Source organism: Protopterus annectens, chromosome 5.part1 (assembly GCF_019279795.1).
Source record: "Protopterus annectens isolate FY-2018-M chromosome 5.part1, PAN1.0, whole genome shotgun sequence".
Taxonomy (NCBI): Eukaryota; Metazoa; Chordata; order Ceratodontiformes; family Protopteridae; genus Protopterus; species Protopterus annectens.
In genome coordinates this window covers 258,871,565-258,894,769 of record NC_056736.1, presented here as the reverse complement: position 1 = coordinate 258,894,769, position 23,205 = coordinate 258,871,565, and the positions used below count along the sequence as shown (strand labels likewise).

General features: G+C 41.2%; 1 protein-coding gene across 1 annotated transcript in view; it reads left to right on the top strand.

Moving 5' to 3' along the window:
* TIMMDC1 (translocase of inner mitochondrial membrane domain containing 1) overlaps positions 1-22,434 on the top strand; it is a 304,154-nt gene extending 281,720 nt beyond the window's left edge. The window contains exon 8 of the mRNA XM_044072937.1: positions 22,136-22,434. Within this exon, the coding sequence (XP_043928872.1) occupies position 22,136 (1 nt within the window). The 3' untranslated portion in view covers positions 22,137-22,434. The remainder of the gene's footprint in view (positions 1-22,135) is intronic.
* Positions 22,435-23,205: the final 771 nt, after the last annotated feature.

The window sequence follows — 23,205 nt, the reverse complement described above, 5'->3', positions numbered from 1 at the left end:
ACCTTGGGATACACAGTCAACATCCAAAAGTCAAGACTAGTGCCATCCCAAAGGATAACCTTTTTGGGTGCGGATCTGGACACAATCACTCAGATGGCTTTTCTCACAGAAGAAAAACAGAAACAACTTCCAGATTATTTCATGATTTTGACAAGACAAACTCAGCTTACTGCAAGGAAAGTCCTGCAGGCCCTGGGCTACATGACATCCTGCATAATCATGATTCCACATGCCAGGCTGCATATGAGAAAATTGCAATGGTACCTAAGGAATGTATGGTCTCAACACAGTCACAGTCTAGAAACCATGATACCAATCATTCCATGCCTTCAAAAGGAATTCCTGTGGTGGGCTCAGGCCTGCCAGTCCAAAAGAGGGTTGACTTTCAACAAACCAAAAACAAGGCAGACCATCACCACGGACGCCTCAGACCGAGGATGGGGAGCACACATGGAGGACAAATGCATCCAAGGCCTATGGCCTCAAGGGCAGCTAAGCATGCACATAAACCAAAAGGAAATGCTGGCAGTGAGGCATGCAATCGAGGCATTCAAACCATTCCTCCAGCAAGGACATCTGTTAATAAGGACAGACAACACCACCATCATGTGGTAAATAAACAAACAAGGAGGCACACATTCCTACCCTCTATGCCGGATGGCAATGAATCTGTGGAACTTATGCCTGAATCTCAATATCCAGCTGCAGGCCAAATTCGTACCAGGAAAAGAAAATTCACTAGCAGACAGCTTAAGCAGAACTACCACGGATGCACATGAATGGATGCTGCATCCAGACATCTTCAAACTCATAACAAAGAAATGGGGAATGCCAGAGATAGATCTGTTCACCTCCCCACTCAACCACCAACTGAAGAAATTCTGCTCAAGGACATTCCACCCACAAGCCTGGAGGGTGGACTCTCTCTCTTTCAGCTGGAATGCCCTAACAGTATATGCCTTTCCACCTCTCCCATTGATGTACAAGGTTCTACTGAAGATCAGGGAGGAACAGCCAAAGGTGATACTAATAGCTCCGGACTGGCCAAGACAACACTGGTATCCACTACTGAGAAGCATGTCTCAGGCGAACTCATGGCCTCTTCCCCTATGGCCTCTTCTTCTAATGCAGAACAATTTCAAGACCCTGCATCCAAACTTGAAAACATTGCAACTAACTGCCTGGAAAATTCCTTAAAACCAAACCAAACTGTTTTATCTCAGAGGGTGAAGGACATTATCCTGGAGGCTCGCAGACCTTCCACAAGGAAGACATACTCAGCTAAATGGAAGAGATTTCTCATTTGGAGCACATCAAAGGGCACAGATGTCACAGTGCCAAACCTAGCACACATCCTAGAGTACTTAGCAGAATTGTTCCACAATGGCCTGTCTTATTCTTCCATTAAGATTCATGCTTCAGCAATTTCAGCAGAATACAATATGGATCCACCTATCTTCTCTCACCCTCTGCTTAGGCAATTTTTGAGAGGGATCAAAAATGTTAAACCTCCAAGGAGACCCCCTCTACCTGCATGGGATCTCAATTTTGTGCTGGAAAAATTGACACTACCTCCTTTTGAACCAGCAGCATCAGCAGACCTACAGTTTTTATCTTGGAAAACTGCTTTTCTTCTGGCAATCACTTCAGCAAGAAGAGTATCCGAGTTACAGGCATTAATGGCAGTGCGGCCTTTTCTTATTTTCCACCAGGATAGAGTGTCACTGAGAACCAATCCTACTTTCATGCCAAAGGTGGTATCCAGGGTATCCTTGAACCAAGCTATTAATTTGCCTACTTTCTTCCCTAACCCACAGAACAAAGGAGAAAAACTTTTGCACACCTTGGATATACACAGACAACTACGCTACTATCTGGACAGAACTAAAACCAACAGAAAAACTGACCAACTTTTTGTAGCATATGCAACTGGGGTGCAAGGAAGAACAATTTCCAAACAGACAATTTCAAAATGGATAGGCAATTGCATTCGTTTTTGCTACTCCTTTCATGGGAAGACAGCTCCTGAAAATATCAGGCCTCATTCCACAAGGGCCACAGCCACCACTACAGCTTTCCTACGAGGGGTGGCTACCAAGGACATTTTAGAAGCTGCTACTTGGAGCTCCGTGCACACATTTGCCAAGCATTACAATCTACCTTTATACTCCAGATCCCAAGCAGGGTTTGCAACTGCAGTTCTGCAGGGGATCTTAACTACACCATCCTTCTCGTAGTACCTCCTCCCCCAGTTTGGCTATGGTATTCTACCCATATGTTATGACTGCAGATGCATCCTTGAAGGGCATAGTACAGTTTTGTACCTACCATAAATGTAGATGTCCGATAGGTATGCATCTGCAGTCAGGATTACCCACCCTCCTTCCCCTCTGTGGTATTCCTAGGGTGCTTACCCCTCTTTCAGCTAGCTGGGGGAATCTATTATGGTGTATTTGTTTGTTTGTATATATATATATATATATGTACATAATTTGCTACTGTTTGGAACTTTTCAGCATTTATCCAAATTTAGCCTGCCTAGAGGGCACCTGGCATCTGGGGCAAGAAACACTGAGGAAAATGGCGTCAGCTGATGCCTTTATACCCCAGAAGCTCTGACGTTGGGGAAAGTGCGACATCAGCCGAGGCCAGACCCAGACTTTGGAATCCGGCCAACCGAAGGGCTGCCTGAGGCAGGACAACCCATATGTTATGACTGCAGATGCATACCTATCGGACATCTACATTTATGGTAGGTACAAAACTGTACTTTCTCAGGAGTGTTTTCCAGTGAGCCACCCAGGAATCAGGTGCTAGGGACGCTGTCCCATCAGTACAGAATGTAGGCGAGATAGGATCACATAACATCTTTTAGTTATGTACTTACCATAACTTTAGATGTTTGGGATCCATCTCGCCTACATTCCTAATAACCCACCCTCCTTCCCCCTGCCTTGGAGATCAGAAGAGACCGGACGGTTCAAGTTTAGCCATTTAATCTTGAAACACCTGGCAATATTATATCAACAGTCTATGTGTGTGTGCATGTGTGCGGACAAACAAGATCTGGGAAAGCTGTGGTGGTGCATCCTGGGATGTAGAATAGCTCAGCCAATAAGAGACTTCGCTCTATAGTATAGCGTGCCGAGTCGGAGCCGAGGATTGGCTCCGAACCCATCAGTACAGAATGTAGGCGAGATGGATCCCAAACATGTAAAGTTATGGTAAGTACATAACTAAATGTTTTTGAACTAAACAGTCATTATTTGTTAACACAGTGTCCAATATTTAAATATCAATGTATTGTATGTTTTTGGAGCTTTTCTCCCTGGGCCTCCACTGAAAAGAGCTGTTATAAGCTCAGTTGGACTATTCCCGGTCAATAAATGTAAAATAAAATAAAAAAAAAATGTACACTAAGTTTACGTTTATATTACAAAATGATGGCTGCTATATACAAACCTTCTTTAACTTAACACCTTCATCATTTGGAATTAATGTAAAGCGAGAGTCGACATTTTGACCATGTATCAAGTAACAAAATTGTTATTTTTAGACCAGTCATAAAGCTGTTTCAAAAGGTCTGTTCTTTACAATGGTATTAGATGTATCCAATACCAATTTCAGCTGACCTTCCAAATATTTCGAGATAGATGGATTTTAAGTTTTATGGCGCAATATCCACCAGGAGTGAATGAAGCTTTTAGCATTAAACCAGTACTAAAAGAAATGAGTGGCAGAATAAAATGTTTTAAAAAAATGTTTACATTGATAATTAAATCTAATTGTATAATTGTTTTATTGCTGATTTTAATGTTTGTATAAAGATATGATTTTTTTTTCTCTTGGCAATAGTTTGCCTGAGGAAGCATTTTAATGCAAAAGCTTTTTATTTATTTTATTTTATTTACAGTTTGTTTACCGGGAAAGTTCATTGGGCTAAAAAGAGCCCATTTTCAGTAGAGGCCGAGGGAGAAAAGCTCCTTATACAGTTAAACAATTGTACAATTAGTAAATAAACAAGTTATAACATAGTTTCAAGGAAATAGCATGCAGAAAAGGTATAACATATAATAAACAGAATCTTAGGTAAAGAAAATACAATTATAGAGTAACATGGACCTATCAGAGCCTTTAAAGGCAGTATCAACAATTGCAAGTTTTTAAGTGTAATATCAAACATTTGAGGTCTATTGCAGCCTGAACTGTATTTAAGAATTATAGAGTAACAAGGTATACTGGGTTAGTAGTTTAAAGTATATAGTAAGCATGAAATATTAAGGAGTGAATAACATAAGAAAGAGACAGGTAGATAAGAATAGTTAAGATATAGTATTGGATTAAGCTGAGAGGAAGGAGAGTAGGAAAATAGCGGTAAGATAGAGGGAAGTCCGATGGGGTGAGAGCAAGAGCATTCCCAGTGAGGAGAGGTGGGAATGGAGCAAGGTCTTGAAGGCAGAGTGGTTGGTGGTGGTATAAATGTGTGGTGGAAAGGAATTCCAAAGGATTGCTAGGGAGAAGGATAATATAAATGTACCTGGAGTGCATGCAGGTTTGTGCACTTCTAGCAGATTCTAATTGTTAGACCTGAATAGTCTATCAGGCTGGTGCATTTTCAGAGTAGAGGCAAGGGAGAGGCAGTGAGCAGGTTTAAAGATGAGTTTGTGTGCATTTGATAGTTGGATATAGGAGAGCTAGACCGTTCCAGCCAGTTGAAGGTGTGGAAGGGCATCGCAGTGGTGAGAGGACGATTTGACCCATAGCAAACCTAGAGATTTTATTGTAGCAAGAGGTAAATTTTGTCTTTAGTGAGGATTGAAGATTAGTAAGGTGATGGGCACCATACAGGAGGGAGGGAATAAGGTAGGTGGTAGAGAGGATATGCTTGGTTGAGGGAGTAAGGTAACTGTGGAGATCAAGCATGCCTAGTTTTTGGTAGGTTTTCTTAATGTTAGTTTGTAGGTGAATATCAGATTTTAATTGCTCATCAGTAATGACTCCTAGAAGTTTTGCATGGGGGACAATTTTGATAGTGTTGTTTTGGCTAGTTATGTAGAAAGTGTTCTTGTCTATTTTGGTACATTTGGAAGGGGTGGACAGCATGGTTTTGGATTTAGAGGTACTGAGTGCTAGGTGGTTATTGAGCATCCAGCGCTCTGCACAAGAGGAAGGCTTTTTTGAGTTAATTCCATGAGTTTGGGGAGAGATTTGGCAGAGCAGATTATTGTGGAGTCATTAGTGTATTGGACAAGCTTAACATCAGGGATACACTGATGGAAGTTATTTATAGATATTAAATAGCAATGGACCTAATATAGAACCCTGTAGAATGCCAGTCAGAGTGTTAAGGAAGTGCGGTTTTTACACTTGACAGCTTGTTGCCCGTCAGAGAGGTAACTGGAAGACCAGTTAATAGAGGAGCTTGACAGATTGAGATGAGAGAGTATGGACAAGAGATGATTGTGTGAAACCGTGTCAAAAGACTTAGATAAGTCAAGAAGGAAAGTAGATACAATATTACCAGAGTTAAGTGCATGGTTGACCGTTTCGAGAAGGGATAGGAGAGTGGTACTTGTGCTGTGTCCGGGTCTAAATCCATGTTGTGTGGGGTTTAGCAGCTGATTGTCTAAGAGGTAGGAAAGGAGTTGTAGGTGAATACATTTTTCTTGAATTTTAGAGATGGGGACACGATGGCTATTGGTTGAAAATTAGAGATATGTGTTGTTGCCTCCTTTGTGAAGGGGAATAATAAAGGCTTTTTTCCAGAGTAGGGGTACATATGATTTTTGAATTGAACCATTTATTAGGATAGAAATGGGGAAAGCTATGCCATCAGTAGCTGGCTTAAAGTTCGATGGAAGGTCATCAAGGGGATTTAAGCTTTGTTTCAGTTTTTGTAGGAGTTTTTTATGGTGGAAATAGGAATAGGTTTGATAGTAAAAGGGGGGAGTTGAGTAGTTATGGTGCTTGAGAAGTTGCATTAGGATTGGTGGATGGGACCAAAGTTGGAATATTATATGGGAAAGATGAGGTGAGTTTGGCTATTGAGTCAATGAAGTTGAATTGACTAGCCAAGGAAAGATCAGGGGAGTTTGGATCAGGACAGGGGTTGTCTTTTTTACCAGGATAGAGGAGGGTAGAGATACTATTCCAGAACTTTTTGGGCCTAGTTCTGTGGTTGTTTTACGGTATGGAGTAGCAGGATTTGCAGTCAGCAGCAATTTGTTTTTTGATTTTTGCTATGAAGTTGCTTATATTCGGCCAGGGAGATGAGAGTTTTGTATTTCTGGTATTGTTTCCATGATTTGTCTCAGAGATGCATGAGGGTTTTCGTTTCCTTTGTTATCCAAGGGACAGTATTGCATTTAACTATTTTAGTTCTATATGGGGCAAAGCTATTTAACAGATTGATAAATGTAATATTAAAGTAAGTAACAGCATTATCCAGGAAGCAGGTTTTTAGGGCATTCCAGTTAGTGTGTTTTAGTGAGTCAGAGAAGATATGAGGGTTGAAGTTTTTTAGTGATCGAGTAGAGATGTAGTTATTACATAAATGAAGGGGGAGGGTGAGTGATGAGTGAAAGCCGGGAAATGATCATTGAGGGAGTCTGGTAAAGTACCACTATTAGAGAGAACGTGAAGTTGAGAAACTAGAATCTAGTCCAGAATGCTACCGGAGTAGTTGTCTTTAGAGGGTCTAGTAGGTGAGTTAATTAGTTGGGTGAAATTATATAAGTTTTTATTTTGGGACATTGTGGGAGATTGCATAGTAGTCCAGTTAATGTTAACATGCCTAGGATTATAAGTAAAACCAAAAAAAGTAGGCAATACACCAACCAATAAGTCAAGCAAAAATGCCAAAGACCACGGATTCAGCTCCTTCCACTACGTTACAAACCAGTTGATTCACAGATAACCCAGTTGTTTGATTAACGCTTTTATTCACCACATATAACACATGCGTTTTCGTCCTAAACCAAAGGACTTCATCAGACAAATTACAAAAAATCACTCCAACTTAAATACTTTATACTACTAATTGTTTGATTCAAAGTCCAATAAAATCATTGTTTTAAAATTCAAACAGACAAATCACATTACACATTTCATACATATTAATGTCTTCCTTTTAAAGTGCCTTGTGCTTTAATTAATGTTACCCTATTTCATTTATCAAGTCTTCTAATAATTATTTAAATATACAATAATTAATTACATATATAAATAAATAACCATTTAAAAACTTCATATTAAAATGTTTCATTAAAAATTTTTTTATTTTAAAAGAACAAAACAAAATATATTCATATGTTCATCTATTCAAGTGCATTTCTTCTCTGTTTTGTATATGTGTTTACCTCCTCTAGTGTCCATTTATTGAAATTACATTGAATTTAAATTAACTAAATATTATTAGCTCTTATTTAGAAGTGGGGAGATAGGGCGGCCACGGTGGTGCAGTGGTTAGCATTGCCGCCTCACAGCAAGAGGTTCTCCGGTTCGATCCTCGGCTGGGGTGCCTTCTGTGTGGAGTCTGCATGTCCTCCCTGTGGTCACGTGGGTTTCCTCCGGGTGCTCCGGTTTCCTCCCACATCCCAAAGACATGCTGCAGGTGGATTGGACACTCTAAATTGGCCCTAGGTGTGAGTGTGCCTTCTGTGGAAGGTTGGGCGCCGGGCTGGCAACTCGACACCGTAAAACTCCACTGCCAGTTAATGTGCGGACAAGGTGATCCACTGTGGCGACCCCTAACTGGGAAAAAGCCGAAAGAAGAAGATTTAGAAGTGGGGAGATGGTTATGAACTCATTCATTCCAGGTTTTGTACTTGCATCGAGGTTCACCTGCCACCAAAGTTCTTTACTTTCTAAAATTTCTTCCCATAGCCCACCTCTTTTGTCAGGTTTAATTTGATCTAACACAAAAAATTCATATTTAAATTCAGTACAATTCATGGAATGTTTAAAAAATGCGTTAGTGAGTTTCCCTTTTGATATATCATATACATGTTCATATATCCTTCTTTTCAAATGCCTCTCAGTCTTCCCCACATAGAAAGATTGACATTTCTGACATAGTACAAGATACATCACCCCTTTACTTTCACAATTATAATAGTCATTACTATTTAACCATCTTTTTCTACTCTCAATGTAAACTTCCTCTTTGTTAATAATATATGGACACTGAGGGCACCTACCACACTTGTATGTTCCCACTTTTTTCCTATCCCACTGTTGTTTAGTGCTTACTTTCCTTTCCAATATACTCTTCAAATTTTGGGAATTTTTGTAGACTATTTTAGGTTGCATATTTGAAACTTCATCTATATCAGTCAAAACTGAAAATCTATTCCATTCAATATTCAGAAATTCTTTCATCCTTTGATTAGAAGCATTATATTCCACTACTAAACTTATTGCGTATATTTCATGCTTGTTGTTATTTCCATTTACCCCAGAATTGGAATTTATGCTCTCAGCGTCAATTCCCTTACCCAAAATGGGTTTAAATCTGTCCTTTCTACCCCTTTCAACTTCTTCCCTGATGTTACACACAAAATTTTTGGGATATCCACATTCTAAGAACATTTTCTCCAATGTTTTACATTCTTGTTCAAAGTCCATTTCCAAACTAGTCATTCTTGACCCCCTTACATATTGCCCTTTGACAATATTTCTTTTACTATGTAGGGGTGAGCACTATTATAGTGTAAAAAGGAATTTACGTAAGTTTCTTTTCTAAACACTCTAGTTTCGAGTTCCCCATTCCTTTTGTATACTTCCACATCTAAGTATTTAAGTGCTTCACTACTAATAGAATGTGTGAATTTTAAGAAGCTCGTAGTTCGAGTAATGTACTCCATAAATTCCAAAAATCTTGTGTGTCCCCCTACCCAAAAAATTACAATGTCGTCCAGGAACCTATGGTAAATTAGCCAATATTTCTTGTAAACTGAGTTAAATATAAAGTTTTCCTCCCATTTTGACAATACAATATTGGCATAAGTGGGAGCGCATGCTGCTCCCATAGAAACACTTGATTTCTGCTGGAAAAATTCTCCTACAAAAATTACAAAATTGTGTTTTAATACTAAATCCATTAGTGCAACACTAGCTATTTTGTCCTTATGACAAGGAGTTTTATCTTCAAAAACACTTTCTTCGAACATTTCCATCCCTTCTGTGTAGGGGATGCAACTAAATAAATCAATAGTGACAAACAGCATGTCTTCTTTGTACATCTCAGGTTTCAATTTGCTCAGAAAGTCCCATGAATCTTTCAATATACTCTGATTGTTCACCCAAATATGTTTGGTTTTGGAATCTACAAATTTAGCTAAGGGTACAGTCTTAGACCCTTCAGCAGAAACTATGGGTCTTAGGGGGGGGGGGTCATACATATTTTTATGGATTTTAGGTATCCCGAATATGGTAGCTATTCTCGGTTTATTCACTTCCAAATATTTAAATGTTTTAATATTAATAACTTCCTCAACTAGTAGGTCTTGTAGCAAGTTGTCAATTTGTTTATAAGCAATATTAATCTCATTCAGGGAGGCCGCAGTATATATTTTCTCATTCCTCAAGATGGAATTCATCTTACCATCATACATTATCTTATCCATGATGACTATCCCCCCACCCTTGTCTGGTTTCATAACCCTAATAAGTGGGTTTCTACTTAATTCGTTTAACACAACTTTTTCTTCCTTACTTAAATTGTAATTACACCAGATCTTATCTCTCTTTTTCCTAACTCCGTCTACTAACACATTCTCAAAGTTCTTGAGCTGGGGTAGTAGAGGGGGGTTGTAGGTAGATTTTCTGACTAATGCCATTTCTTTCCCTTTTTCTTTTTCCAGTCCTGCCCTTGAGGCCAAAATTTCTAAATTAATTTTTCTTATAAACAACTTAATGTCAAAAATAGTTTGTGTGTAATCCCCTTTAATCATTGGAATATATTGCAATCCTTTACTTAAAAGGGAAAAGTGTGGGATAGTTAGATTTATGTCACTAAAATTGTAAATACTAAAATCATTGTGGGTATACTTGATAAGTTCTTCCCCTGTTGTAGTGTAGTTAACATTTTCCATAACCATATTAGGCTCAGGCAAGAGGGTATTAGTCTCTAGTATCTCCCTCTTCCTCTTCCCCCCCCCCTGATTTTGAAAATTTTCCCCCCTTCCTTGGTTCCGAAACTCATTGGGCCCCCCACGTTCTAATGGTGGAAACTCTTGGTTGTGTAATTCATTTTCCTCTTCAAAATCCCTCCTATTAATATACCCACCATTGTTTTTAAAAAAATAATTATTGATGTTCTTCATCTCACATTGCTGCAGTCCTTACACTTGGGTAGTCCGCTGTCCTCGGTCGGCCCGAATATCAAAGTATAAGGCTGACGTCGGTCAAGGCGCATTTGACTGACATCAGGACGTCAGGGTACAAATGCGCATGACCGACGTCATATCCTCAGTCTTTTTTGCCGCATGGTCCGATGCAGAAGCAGCGTTGCAAGTGCCGTTCGGCGTTCTGAAATTTTTCGAATTCGGAGTTTCAGACCGAGTCAAAGTTGGCTAAGTACCCGTTGGGAATATTTTAGTTTTTCTTGCCTCAGTGGTTTACCGGATGTCAGAAAAAGTGAATAACTGTATTTCTTGTGGGAAACAGATACCGCATAGAGATTATCATACTTTGTGTATTCCTTGTTTAGGGCCTGAGCACGACGTTGTTGGGTGTCGCTCTTGTGCTAGATTTAACAAGCGCACTATAAAGAGAAGGTTAGATTGTGCCAGGTTAGTCTTCGGGAAGCGGTGCAATTATAAAATGCCGTCGGATGCTCCGACGCCCACTTCTTCGAAGAAGCGCAAGGACAAAGCAGCTAAGCCTAGGCTAGAAGAACCGTCCGTACCGGACGCCGGTTCTTTAGAGGTCTCGGTGGAGCCGGTGGTTCCGCCGGAGGTTTCTTTGGAGTCCCAGGGAGAGACTTTGTTATTGCAGGATGTGGCCTCTTAGGAGGCAGGTCAGGCTGAAGGGGCTTCTCAGGTTAATGTACTCCCCTCCCTTCCTAGGGTGGTTAGGCCCTCTCCTTCTGTTTCCAAGGCTTCTCCCAGAGGCAGGCCAGGTTTAGCTTCAGTTGGTGTCACCCCTAGTTCTTCAGGAACTGTGCCCAAGAAGCATATGCTTAAAATGGCAGAAGATTTGATTACTTTGATTAGAGGTTCTATGCCCCCTCCTGATAAGAGGCCTAGGGTGGAACCTGAGCTTGGGAGTTTTGAGCAGGCTTCGGATGTTTCAGAGTCTTCGGCTGAAGACTTGCAGGAGTATTCTCCTTATTCTGATTCTGATGTGGATGATTCTACTCCTTCTGCTTCTCCTCCTGAGGATTTTTCTTTTTCAGAGACTCTTCATTCCATGAGGGAGCACTTTAAGTGGGAAGGTCAGGACTTCTCTGATTCCAGGAAAAGGCTTAGGGAATTTTTGTTTTACCCCAGCATAGGCCTTTGGCTATACCTCCTGTTCTGGATGTGGTGGAGGATGTTTTTGCAGAGGCTTCTCTTAATCCTGATTCTTTGCCTCCTGCTCCTGTTAAACCGGATAGGTATTACAGGGTGCCTGAAGCTCATAAGTATCTTTTAAGAGTCCTAGGGCAGACCCAGAAACTGTTAGTCAGGGGCCTAAAGGTGTTAAGGCTTCTGTTGTCAAAAATCCGGTTCCTCCAGATAAAGAGGCCAGGGCTTTGGATAGATGGGGAAAGAAAGTTTATACTTCTTCCACCCTAGCTATGAGGGCTTTGAATTGCCAGTTTCACATGTTGAAATACCAAAACTATCTCCTTTCACAATTGAAGTCTAAGGTAGATGCTCTGGTGGAAGGTATTGAGTGTAAAGAGTTACAAGATTTAGTACATGTTTCTGAACAGGTGGGTAAGCATTCTTTGCAATGTGGTTTTGATGCTGTACAGGCCTCGTCTAGGGTGGCTGCCACTGGGTCAGTTCTTCGCAGGCACGCCTGGCTGAGGGATCAGAATTTATCTGACCATGTTAAGACAAGGATTTTAGATGCTCCTTTACAATCTGATGTGTTGTTTGGTACTCCTGTTGAAGCAGTCTTAAAGAAAATGGAAGACGAGGCTAAGTCTATGCAGACTGTTAAAGATTTTTTGCAGGTTCAGCCTCCGAAGTTTAGTAGAAATTGGCCTACCAAGGGGTGGACGTGTCCTTCTTATGATTCCCAGTCTAGGGGTAGGTCTAGACATGGTAGGGGCAGAGCTCAGGGCTCTTTCAGGCCTAGAACAGGGAGTTCACCTGCACAGTCTTCAGGTGAGGGCAGGGGTCAGTCCTTTCGTAAACAGACCCAATGACTTACCTTTTCAGCTGCCAGAGCCTTCTCGTCTGGCAGTACCTTTGGGAGGAAGGTTGGCACTTTTCAAGGAAAATTGGAGTTTAATTACCCAAGACAGATGGGTATTGGACATCATACACCACGGTTACAGGTTTTATTTCCATACCTTGCCTCCTTTCAAAGGCATGCCAGACGTTCCTCCTCAGCAAAGAATAGAGGCTCACAAACAAATTTCTCTGTTACTTCAAATAGGGGCCATACAGCCGGTCCCTATGCTAGAAGTGGGCCTAGGATTTTATTCTCGCCTGTTCCTAGTACCAAAGAAAGGGAACACGTGGAGACCAATTTTGGATTTATCTACCCTCAACACTTATCTGGACATTCCCAAGTTCAAAATGTTGACGTTACAACAGCTTTTACCTCTGCTGGGCAAAGATCATTGGATGGTAACTTTGGATCTCAAGGAGGCTTACCTTCATGTTCCTATCAGACTGAGTTGCAGGAAGTATCTGCGTTTTCGGGCTGGGACTTCTCATTATCAGTTCTCTGCATTGCCCTTTGGCTTATCTACTGCGCCCAGAGTGTTCACGAAAGTTCTGGCTCCAGTGATAGCTTTCCTCAGGCTAAAAGGAATACAGATCTATCCTTATTTGGACGATTGCCTGATTCTGGCTCAAGGAAGGGACGAGCTTCTTCATCATTTGGAATATGTGATAGCAGTGCTAAGATGCCTGGGGTATTCTGTGAACGAAATAAAGTCCAGTCTAGTACCCTCTCAGGACATGTGCTTTCTGGGTGTAAGACTGAATACAGCAACCCAGATGGCCTTTTTGACCCCGGACAAACAAAAGAATCTTTCCCTTTACTTTCATCAATTGTCTCATCAGTCCAGGCTGACTGCAAGGACAGTCCTTCAAGCCTTTGGGGTTCATGGCATCTTGTATTCTGGTGCTTCCCAATGCCAAACTGCATATGAGGAAGTTACAATGGTATCTCAAAAATGTATGGACTCAGCACTGCCAGGATCTGGACACTGTCATTCAAATAATACCTTGCATTCAAAAGGAATTGTTGTGGTGGGCTCAGGAATGTCACCTAAACAAGGGACTCTCTGTGACCCGGCCAGAGGCGAGTCAGATTCTAACGACAGATGCCTCAGACAAAGCTTGGGGAGCTCATCTGAATGGAAAGTGGATACAAGACAAGTGGCCTGCCAGACTACAACATCTACATATCAACTTGAAGGAGATGTTAGCAGTCCAGTTTGCATTAATAGCTTTCAAGGATTTACTTCTTCCAGGGCAGGTGTTGATTCTAACAGACAACACAACTGTCATGTGGTACATCAACAAGCAAGGGGAACACATTCTTATCCTCTATGCAGGCAAGCAATGATTTTGTGGGAGACTGCTCTCAGTTTACAGCTAAATCTTCAGGCAAGGTTTCTGCCGGAGCACAGAACTCCTTAGCAGATGTGTTGAGCAGACAAATTATGGATCCCCACGAGTGGAAATTGGATCCTCATGTATTTCAGAAATTGACAGTGTCATGGGGAACTCCAGACATAGATCTGTTCGCTTCTCCACTAAACCACCAGCTGCCAAAGTTTTGCACGAAAAGGTTTCATCCCACAGCTTGGAAAGTGGATGCTCTTTCTTTCAATTGGAGCAATCTTCATGTGTATGCCTTTCCACCTCTGCCTCTCCTCCCAAAGGTACTACTAAAGGCCAGACAGGACAAGCCAAGGATGATTTTGATAGCTCCAGATTGGCCTCGACAGCATTGGTACCCATTACTGAGAAGCCTGGTACGGTAGCCTCCATGGCCTTTGCCTTCGATTCCACACCTGTTGTCTCAGGAGGACAGTCATTTGCTCAATGTCAAGCTTCACTCTCTTCACCTAACAGCCTGGCATATTCTGTTTTGAACCATAGTGGGTCTCAACTTCCACAACAAGTTTTGAATGTTATTTTGGAAGCTAGAAGGCCTAGTACAAGGAAAGTGTACGCAGATAAATGGAAGAGATTTTTATTTTGGAGTGCAGCAAAGGATTTTGATGTTTCTGAGCCTAATTTAAGTGTGGCTCTTCAATATCTTACTGAGTTACTGGACAAAGGTTTGTCCTTCTCTTCTATTAAGGTTCATGCTGCAGCAATTTCGCTCACTATGATTGTGACCCACCATTGTTTTCTCATCCTTTGTTCAAGCAATTTCTTAGAGGAGCAAATAATATAAGACCCCCACGTAGAGCTCCTACTCCTGCTTGGGATCTCAATTTTGTGTTGGAGAAACTCACTCTACAACCTTTTGAGCCTGCAGCTACTACCGAGTTGAAATATTTATCATGGAAGACTGCTTTTTGTTGGCCATTACCTCTGCAAGAAGGGTTTCTGAGTTGCAGGCCCTTATGGCGGTTGAGCCTTTCTTAATTTTCCATAAGGATAGGGTATCTTTACGTACTAATCCTTCCTTTATGCCTAAAGTGGTTTCTAGTGTGGCTTTAAACCAAACTATTCATTTGCCTACTTTTATGCGAATCCCCAAAATAAAGGGGAAAAGATTTTGCACACTTTAGATGTACACAGGCAGTTGCGATATTATTTGGACAGAACTAAAGGGTTCAGGCAGTCTCAGCAGTTATTTGTTTCTTTTGCTTTGAGTTCTCAGGGTAAGCCTGTGTCAAAACAAACTATTTCTAAGTGGATTGGGTTTTGCATTGCTTTCTGTTATTCCCATCATGGCAAGGAGATTCCAGCTGGGATTAGGCCTCATTCCACTAGGGCTACTGCCACTTCAACAGCTTTTTTGAGGGGGGTGGCAACTAAAGATATTTTGGAGGCAGCTACTTGGAGTTCAGTGCATACTTTCTCTAGGCATTATCACCTTCCACTTTATTCTAAATCTAGGGCTGGTTTTGCCACTGCTATTTTGCAGGGCATTTTGGCAGCTCCTGCTTCCTTATAGTTTTGCCATCCTCCCTTACCTCTGCTTTGGGATTCTACCCAAGTGTAAGGACTGCAGCAATGTGAGATGAAGAACATAGTACAGTTTTGTACCTACCATAAATGTAGATGTTCGAAGATCCACATTGCTGCAGTCCAATTTACTCCCTCCTTCCCCTCTGTAGTTAGAGGCGGTTGTGTGGGTTGGGTTGTCAATATGGTGTATATTGTATATATTGTACATATTTTTAGTGCTAGGGTGGTTGGTTGGTTGTTTGCTGTCTTTTGGTTTTGACCTTTCTTTTTAGGGTCTTCTGACATCTGGGGCAAGAAAAGACTGAGGATATGACGTCGGTCATGCGCATTTGTACCCTGACGTCCTGATGTCAGTCAAATGCGCCTTGACCGACGTCAGCCTTATACTTTGATATTCGGGCCGACCGAGGACAGCGGACTACCCAAGTGTAAGGACTGCAGCAATGTGGATCTTCGAACATCTACATTTATGGTAGGTACAAAACTGTACTTTTTTCCATTTCTTTTTAAAAACACTTGAATTATATCCTTGATGTAAAGGTTTGGGGTAACTAATGTTTTCGTATTCATTAATGTCCCTAATTAATTTCCCAATTTTGCGTTGTGTGATATTCTCACATTTCACATCAATATCCTTCCTAATGTTAAAATACTTGTCTCTTTCTTCCTTAATACTGAAAATTAAGTCAGCTTTAATAATCTTGTCAAGTTCATCAATTTCTTTCCCCAACTCGCTTTGCTTACTTTCATTTTCCTGTATTATAACTTTCATAATTTCCAAACCACAATTATTGAATACTTTTAATAAACTTTCACGAAAATGTGAGCCAATAGTTACATTGTTGGGGTATTTATAAACCCTCAACCCTTTAGGGACTATTTCCCTTCTCAGACACTCTCTTAAATAAGCGTTTTCAACACTATATGTCTGGAATTTCATCATACTATTATACAGTTTATCTATTTTAACTAAATACGTATTGCCATCAACGTGGCCATAATCATGTTTCTTAATATTATGATTAGCATTGTTAAACGTAAAGTCTTTTTTAAGCCATTCTTCGATATTTGTATTAACTTCATAGTTGTTTGTAACAGTACCTTTCTGTGAAACCACAGATGTGTTCGTCCTGGGTCTAGCCCCAAGATCTTGTCCCTTCTTGCTTCCGCACCATTAATTTCCTCTTCAAAAATTCTGGGCATTTCCAACGGGTTGAATTCAGTCCTGCCAGTGTCATCGAGGTCGCCAATTCCACAACGGTCACCAATAAGCTCCCTTTTTCTCTTTCCTTTAGGTATTTCTGATTCCTCCACTCCATCACTTGCCTCAGTTGCACGCTTCCTTTCATATGTAAGGTTTACGCAAAGGGGCATCAGCAAGTCTATAAGCGCTGTGAGCTGCTCAATCAGTCTCCTGGTCTGCCCAGCGTCTTCCTGGTTATCGCACTAATGCTGTTATGTTCAGGATGCTGTGGAGCGGGTCCAACGGTCAGCTTCTTCGTCGCAAACAAGTAAAACCAAAAAAAGTAGGCAATACACCAACCAATAAGTCAAGCAAAAATGCCAAAGACTACGTAGTCCAGTTAATGTTAACATGCCTAGGATTATAGTTTCGTTGTTTGTTAGATGTGAACCAGGAGAGGATATCCTCTAGAATGGAGATATTGTCACCTGGTGGGATATATAGGGCAGCTTGGCATATATTTTTGTGATTATTAACCTTTAGGAGGGCTAGAGTTAGCTTGGCAGTAGCAAATTGAGTTATAGGCTTAGGATAGGATGCCACTGATAGGGAGGATGAAAAGAGAAGAGCTACTCCTCCACCTTTCTTATGGGTTCTGTCATTTCTTATGACATTATAGTTAGGAGGTGTCATTTCAGAGTTTTTATATGGGGTTTTAACCAAGTTTCAGAGATTGAGAGAATGTCAGGGTGATTGTGGAGGAGCCAGGCGTGGAAGTTTGGTACCTTGTTGCATAAACTTTGAGCATTTAATGTAGCAAAGAGGAGAAATTTATGGGATGAGATTGGAATTAGTAAGGTGATTAGATGTGGGTCCAGGGTTGGGATGCATGTCACCAGAATGAAGGGTAGAGAGAAGTTGAAGGAGGTGGGAAAAAAGAGTTTGGAGTACTTAGTGTTAGAGTTAAGGTTGTGGAGGTAAGTAGGGTTTGAAGAGTGAGGAATGGAGACAGAGATTCTGTTTTCAGGAATACGTTTTACCACTATTAGAGAGAACGTGAAGTTGAGAAACTAGAATCTAGTCCAGAATGCTACCAGAGTAGTTGTCTTTAGAGGGTCTAGTAGGTGAGTTAATTAGTTGAGTGAAATTATATAAGTTTATATTTTGGGACGTTGTGGGAGATTGCATAGTAGTCCAGTTAATGTTAACATGCCTAGGATTATAGTTTTGTTGTTTATGTTAGATGTGAACCAGGAGAGGATATCCTCTAGAATGGAGATATTGTCACCTGGTGGGATATATAGGGCAGCTCGGCATATATGTTTGTGATTATTAACCTTTAGGAGGGCTAGAGTTAGCTTGGCAGTAGCAAATTGAGTTATAGGCTTAGGATAGGATGCCACTGATAGGGAGGATGAAAAGAGAAGAGCTACTCCTCCACCTTTCTTATGGGTTCTGTCATTTCTTATGACATTAAAGTTAGGAGGTGTCATTTCAGAGTTTTTATATGGGGTTTTAACCAAGTTTCAGAGATTGAGAGAATGTCAGGGTGATTGTGGAGGAGCCAGGCGTGGAAGTTTGGTACCTTGTTGCATAAACTTTGAGCATTTAATGTAGCAAAGAGGAGAAATTTATGGGATGAGATTGGAATTAGTAAGGTGATTAGATGTGGGTCCAGGGTTGAGATGCATGTCACCAGAATGAAGGGTAGAGAGAAGTTGAAGGAGGTGGGAGAAAAGAGTTTGGAGTACTTAGTGTTAGAGTTAAGGTTGTGGAGGTAAGTAGGGTTTGAAGAGTGAGGAATGGAGACAGAGATTCTGTTTTCAGGAATACGTTTTTGGATGAAAAGAGTGTCATTGTAACTGTACAGATGGGGAGAAATGTAGGTAGTGGGGACTATTACTTGTTTGGGGTGTGTAGAGGTTGTGTGAAAAGAGGGGGGCATGAGATATGTTAGGGAGACTGGTGAGATAGTGAAGACAGCAGAGGAAGACAGGAAGTATTGTTAAGGGTAGAGTTAGCTTAGGCCTGATTAGCATGATAGTTTGAGTGTCTAGTAATTGTGGGGAAGGGTGGAATTAATTTGTAAGGATTGACAATGGACTGCTTGGTTTGTGCTGCTGGGTAGAAGGAATACAATAGTAAGGAGAATGGGAGATGGGAAGTGGAGAGGGGAGGTTATTGATATGGGGTGAGTAAGGAAGAGGAAAATTAATTAGTGGGTGGGGACACTAGCAATTGGGTAAATATGGAGTGGGAGTGGTTATGGGGGATATAAGTGTAGATGTACTAGGGTCGGGTGGAAATTGGGTACAGGGTAAGGGAGCAGAATGAGCCTGAAGTATGAACGGAGCAGGTAGAGTCAAGGAGGAAAAAATGGGGGCATCCAGGCACTATGAGTAATACTGAGCTGATAATGAGAACAGAGGTAAGTTTATCAGGGGTGTTCTACTGTAGCCCAAATCTCTGGGAAGATCTACTTACCAACAAAATTGAAAAAAAAGACCAAAGTAGTTTGAAAGGCAGACTGAAAATGCTGGGGCTGCTAAGTAAGCTAAATTATTGAAGAGTAGGGAAAAATCTACTATCATCAAAACTGATAAGAACAAATTACTGTGAAAAGAGCACAGAGAGCATTAGGGCTGCAAAGTAAGACTGTGAATGGTATGGAGACTGCATATATATCTCCACCTAGTGGCGAAATATGAGCAATGCACACCTTCAAGAAACAGGCAAGGGAGGTAGCAAAACCGGGGTGGGAGATGGGATTGAAGACCCGTAGTAAGGCTGCTAACACTTTTGTAACCTATGCTAAGGCTTTGACTTGTGATTAAACTTTTTATTCTATTCATGGCTCCAGACTGCTTGTTTTATGTGGTTGTTTTACTATTTTGAGTGAATCTAGAATTATAACCCTATGTATTTATATGCTTTGTTTAATTATTCAGTAAAGTAGTGGGGCTAGTCAGTTAAAACCCCTTGTTAACAACTGGAATATTTTAAAGTTGAATTCTGATGTTTTCAAAATTCTTGGTGAATGGCCAAGATTCATGTACAAGACTGCCAAAAATGTAAAAAGGATTTCTGAAATGCAGAGGTTGGATGTTACTACTGAATTTGTACACATGTGGAGTAGATGTGTTTTTTGTAAGTAATGTAAATGTATGATAAATGACAGTGTTATAACTATTATGTCTAGTAGTCTGGTAAAACAGATTGTGCATTAAGAAATAAGATCTATGAATATGGGTAATGACATCCATACTTAAAACATAAACAATGCTTTATTTTAACATTCTATGCAATGTGATGACTTTCAGGCATTTCAATTTGGTATTATTGACAGAGTTGTCACTACCCCTTGGGGGTAGTGCCTGAGAGATCACATTGGAATTCAAAGAAGCAGTGTGGCAGTTGAAGTGGAATTGCCACTGTTTGGATGAAACAAAAACATTTCTGTTTTACCTATTTTTAAATTGAGGGCAGCTAAATTGAAAATTTCATATTATATTTATTTTATGTTTCATTATATATACATTTTTAATATTAAAATTAATTGTATGTATTATGTGAAGATTACTGATCCTACAGACATTGCCAACATACTGGCTGACAGGTTCAGTGCAAACTTCTCCCCACCCTCCCCGCCTAAAGAAGAGATATCTATACCAAATGATTGTAGCCCCCCAAACATCTCCAACGCTCAGGTGAGAACTGCTCTCTCCAGGGCAAAGAACACAGCATCCATGGGACCTGATGGTGTCCCCGGCTGTGTGCTCCATGAACTCAACGAGGAATTAAACCCACAGTTAGGACAGCTGTTTAATTTTAGTCTCACCTCCGGATACGTACCCAGGGAGTGGCGCACAGCGACTGTGGTCCCACTCCACAAAGGTGGTGCCTCCACCGACCCTGGAAATTACCATCCCATTAGCTTGACAAGCCTGATCTGCAAAGCCATGGAAAGGATCATAATGGATCTCATAAATAAAGACATAGGGAATTTGCAGACTTTGGATCCAACCCAGTTTGGCTTTGTCAAAGGCAGATCATGCCTTTTAAACTTGGTTGACTTTTTTGAAACAGTCACCAAGGCCATTGACGAGGGAAAGGCAGTCCATACAGCCTACCTAGACCTGGCGAAGGCTTTCGATACAATACCCCACTCGGGTATCATTGAAAAACTCATCAACTTAAATGTAAACCCATACATTACAAGATGGGTTGCAAACTGGCTGAGTGACAGAACCCACAGGGTCAGAGTTGCTGGCGCCATGTCAGACTCTTAAGCCTGTCACAAGTGGTGTCCCACAGGGCTCAGTCCTGGGCCCACTCTTGTTTGGCATCATCTTTTCTGAAGTACAAGCAAACACAGGAGGGTTATGGCTGACAAAGTTCGCAGATGACGGCAAACTGGGCGCCGTAGTTGAGAACACATCCGACACAGATATCCTTCAGAAGGGTCTCACAGAAACGGATAACTGGTGCCAGAGCCATGGCCTCAAGTTAAATGCCAAGAAATGCATAGTCATACCCTTCGGGAAAAATAAGGTTACCCCTAGCTACCATATAGGTGGCAATCCCCTGAACACAGAAGAAGTTATTAGGGACCTGGGAACCCAGGTTGACAGTAGCCTTTCATTCGACACTCATATTGCTAAAGTAGTTAGGAAGACCTTCTACATTGCCCACCTTATCATGAAGGGATTCACATCTAGATCAAGGGAAGTCATAGTCTCCCTATACTCATCAGACCAATGATCGAGTACAATGCCCCATTCGGAATGTATCTGACCCAACACTTGCAGCAGCTGGAGAGGCCACAAAAGTTCCTCACCAAAAGGATAAAGGGTCTCAAAAATCTGTCTTATGCTGCATGACTGAAAGAACTCCAGTTATATTCAGTTGCGTACCGCTTACTCAGAGGTGACCTATGCCTGACATACAAGGCCATGTCAAACCCAGATTTGATGAATATGCTTCATCTCAAAAATCTAGATCCCTCAGAGCCACAAGGGCGGGTGACTTAAACCTCGACACGGTTATTAATAGGACGTGCTGGAGGGATAGATTCATCACCCAAAGACTCCCTATGCTGTGGAACAAAATCCCGGTTTATGTGAGGCAGAGCACCTCGCTGACCTTGTTCAAGAGGAATCTTGACCAATGGATGGGAGATCGCAGATACACCCCAGGGGTTACCTCAGTGTCACTGCTCGACAGAGGCACAGCTAAATAATGGGCATAGTTTCTCCAAACTAAGGGGTGGCGTAAGCCACAAAACTATGGCTAGGCTTATAAATGCCCTCGGGCAGATAGCCTAGTATGAACCTATGAACCTATTAGTTCCTACAAGGTATGCATTTTTAAGGTGTTTTTTGTCTTTAGGATTTGATTGACTGTCAGTGATGCCATAAAGTAAGGATTTTTAAATTGGGTTGGTTGCAGTGTACGTCTGGTAGATGAAAGCAAAAATTACAAATCATATTGTCAGAATTATTCAGACTCTTCTGTGGAGTTTTTTTGTTTGAGACTTTCAGTGATTACTGACTTTTTTCACTGCTTGTGGATTTTGTTGCACTTTTCACACACTGGCATTTCTTTGGTTTCAACTGGATTACTTTATTTCTAGAATCCAACACTGTGGTAATGTTGACAACACTCCTCTTATTCTGCTCCTGGTGGTCCAGTCCAAGTATGATCAACAAGACCAGTTCCTTTTCCTCCTCTGTTGCCATCAGTTCCATGCCATGAAGATGATACCAGACATCAGGATTGCTGTCTCCCAGATGACATACTTTTCATTTGTCTGCAATGAATTTCAACTGCCAGCTTTAAACCCACTTGGCCAGCCTCTTCTAACATTTCTTGTACTCTTCCTTCCATCCTGAACTGTTACATCTTTCTCATCAGTAAAAAGGTCAAGTTGCATTCTGTCTTTTGTCAGGTTCATTTGAAGTTGAACACAAACTGAAGAGTATTGAACTTGAGACCAATCCCTCTGTATTTCACTTGAAACTTTTCTTATTTATGATAATGTCCCTGTCACAACCATTTTTCTTTTACCATTCAACCTTGCAGCAATCAAATTCCTTAATCTTGATCCTACAGACTTACCCCTCTAATCTCCTAGCAGCCCAGATAGACTACATTAACAGGTAATCTCCATCAAATTTCTTGTAACAAAGTCATAATCAGATCTGACTGACAGCACTTTATGGCCACAAGCCCATGCTGGTTGTTGTCATGAAGGGTTGTTCGCTAACATTTCCTTCAGGATTGTGTTATTGATTATACCTGCCACTTCTTTAAGGCTATCAACTTATATATCCTTGGGATTTTCCTTCTCCTCACCCTTGTAGGTAGGTACCACACTCGCACTTCAGTCATCATGCAGTTCTGCGCTGACGAATAGTGGAAACCTCTTTCAGGGTTTCTGTCATTATAGTGATTATATTATTAGTAATGTCTTTTGGCTTTTCCAGGTTAGGGTTCGTCACAGCGGAACTCTGCTCAACTAATGATTGGCAGTTGATTTTTACGGTGATGAGTTGCCAGCCCGACATCCAACCTTCAAAGAAGGCACACCTATTCACGCACGCACCTACCTGCATGTCTTTGTACATCACTCAATCATGGGGAGGACATGCAGACTCCACACAGAAGGTGCTCCAGCCGAGAATCGAAAGGGAGAACCTCTTG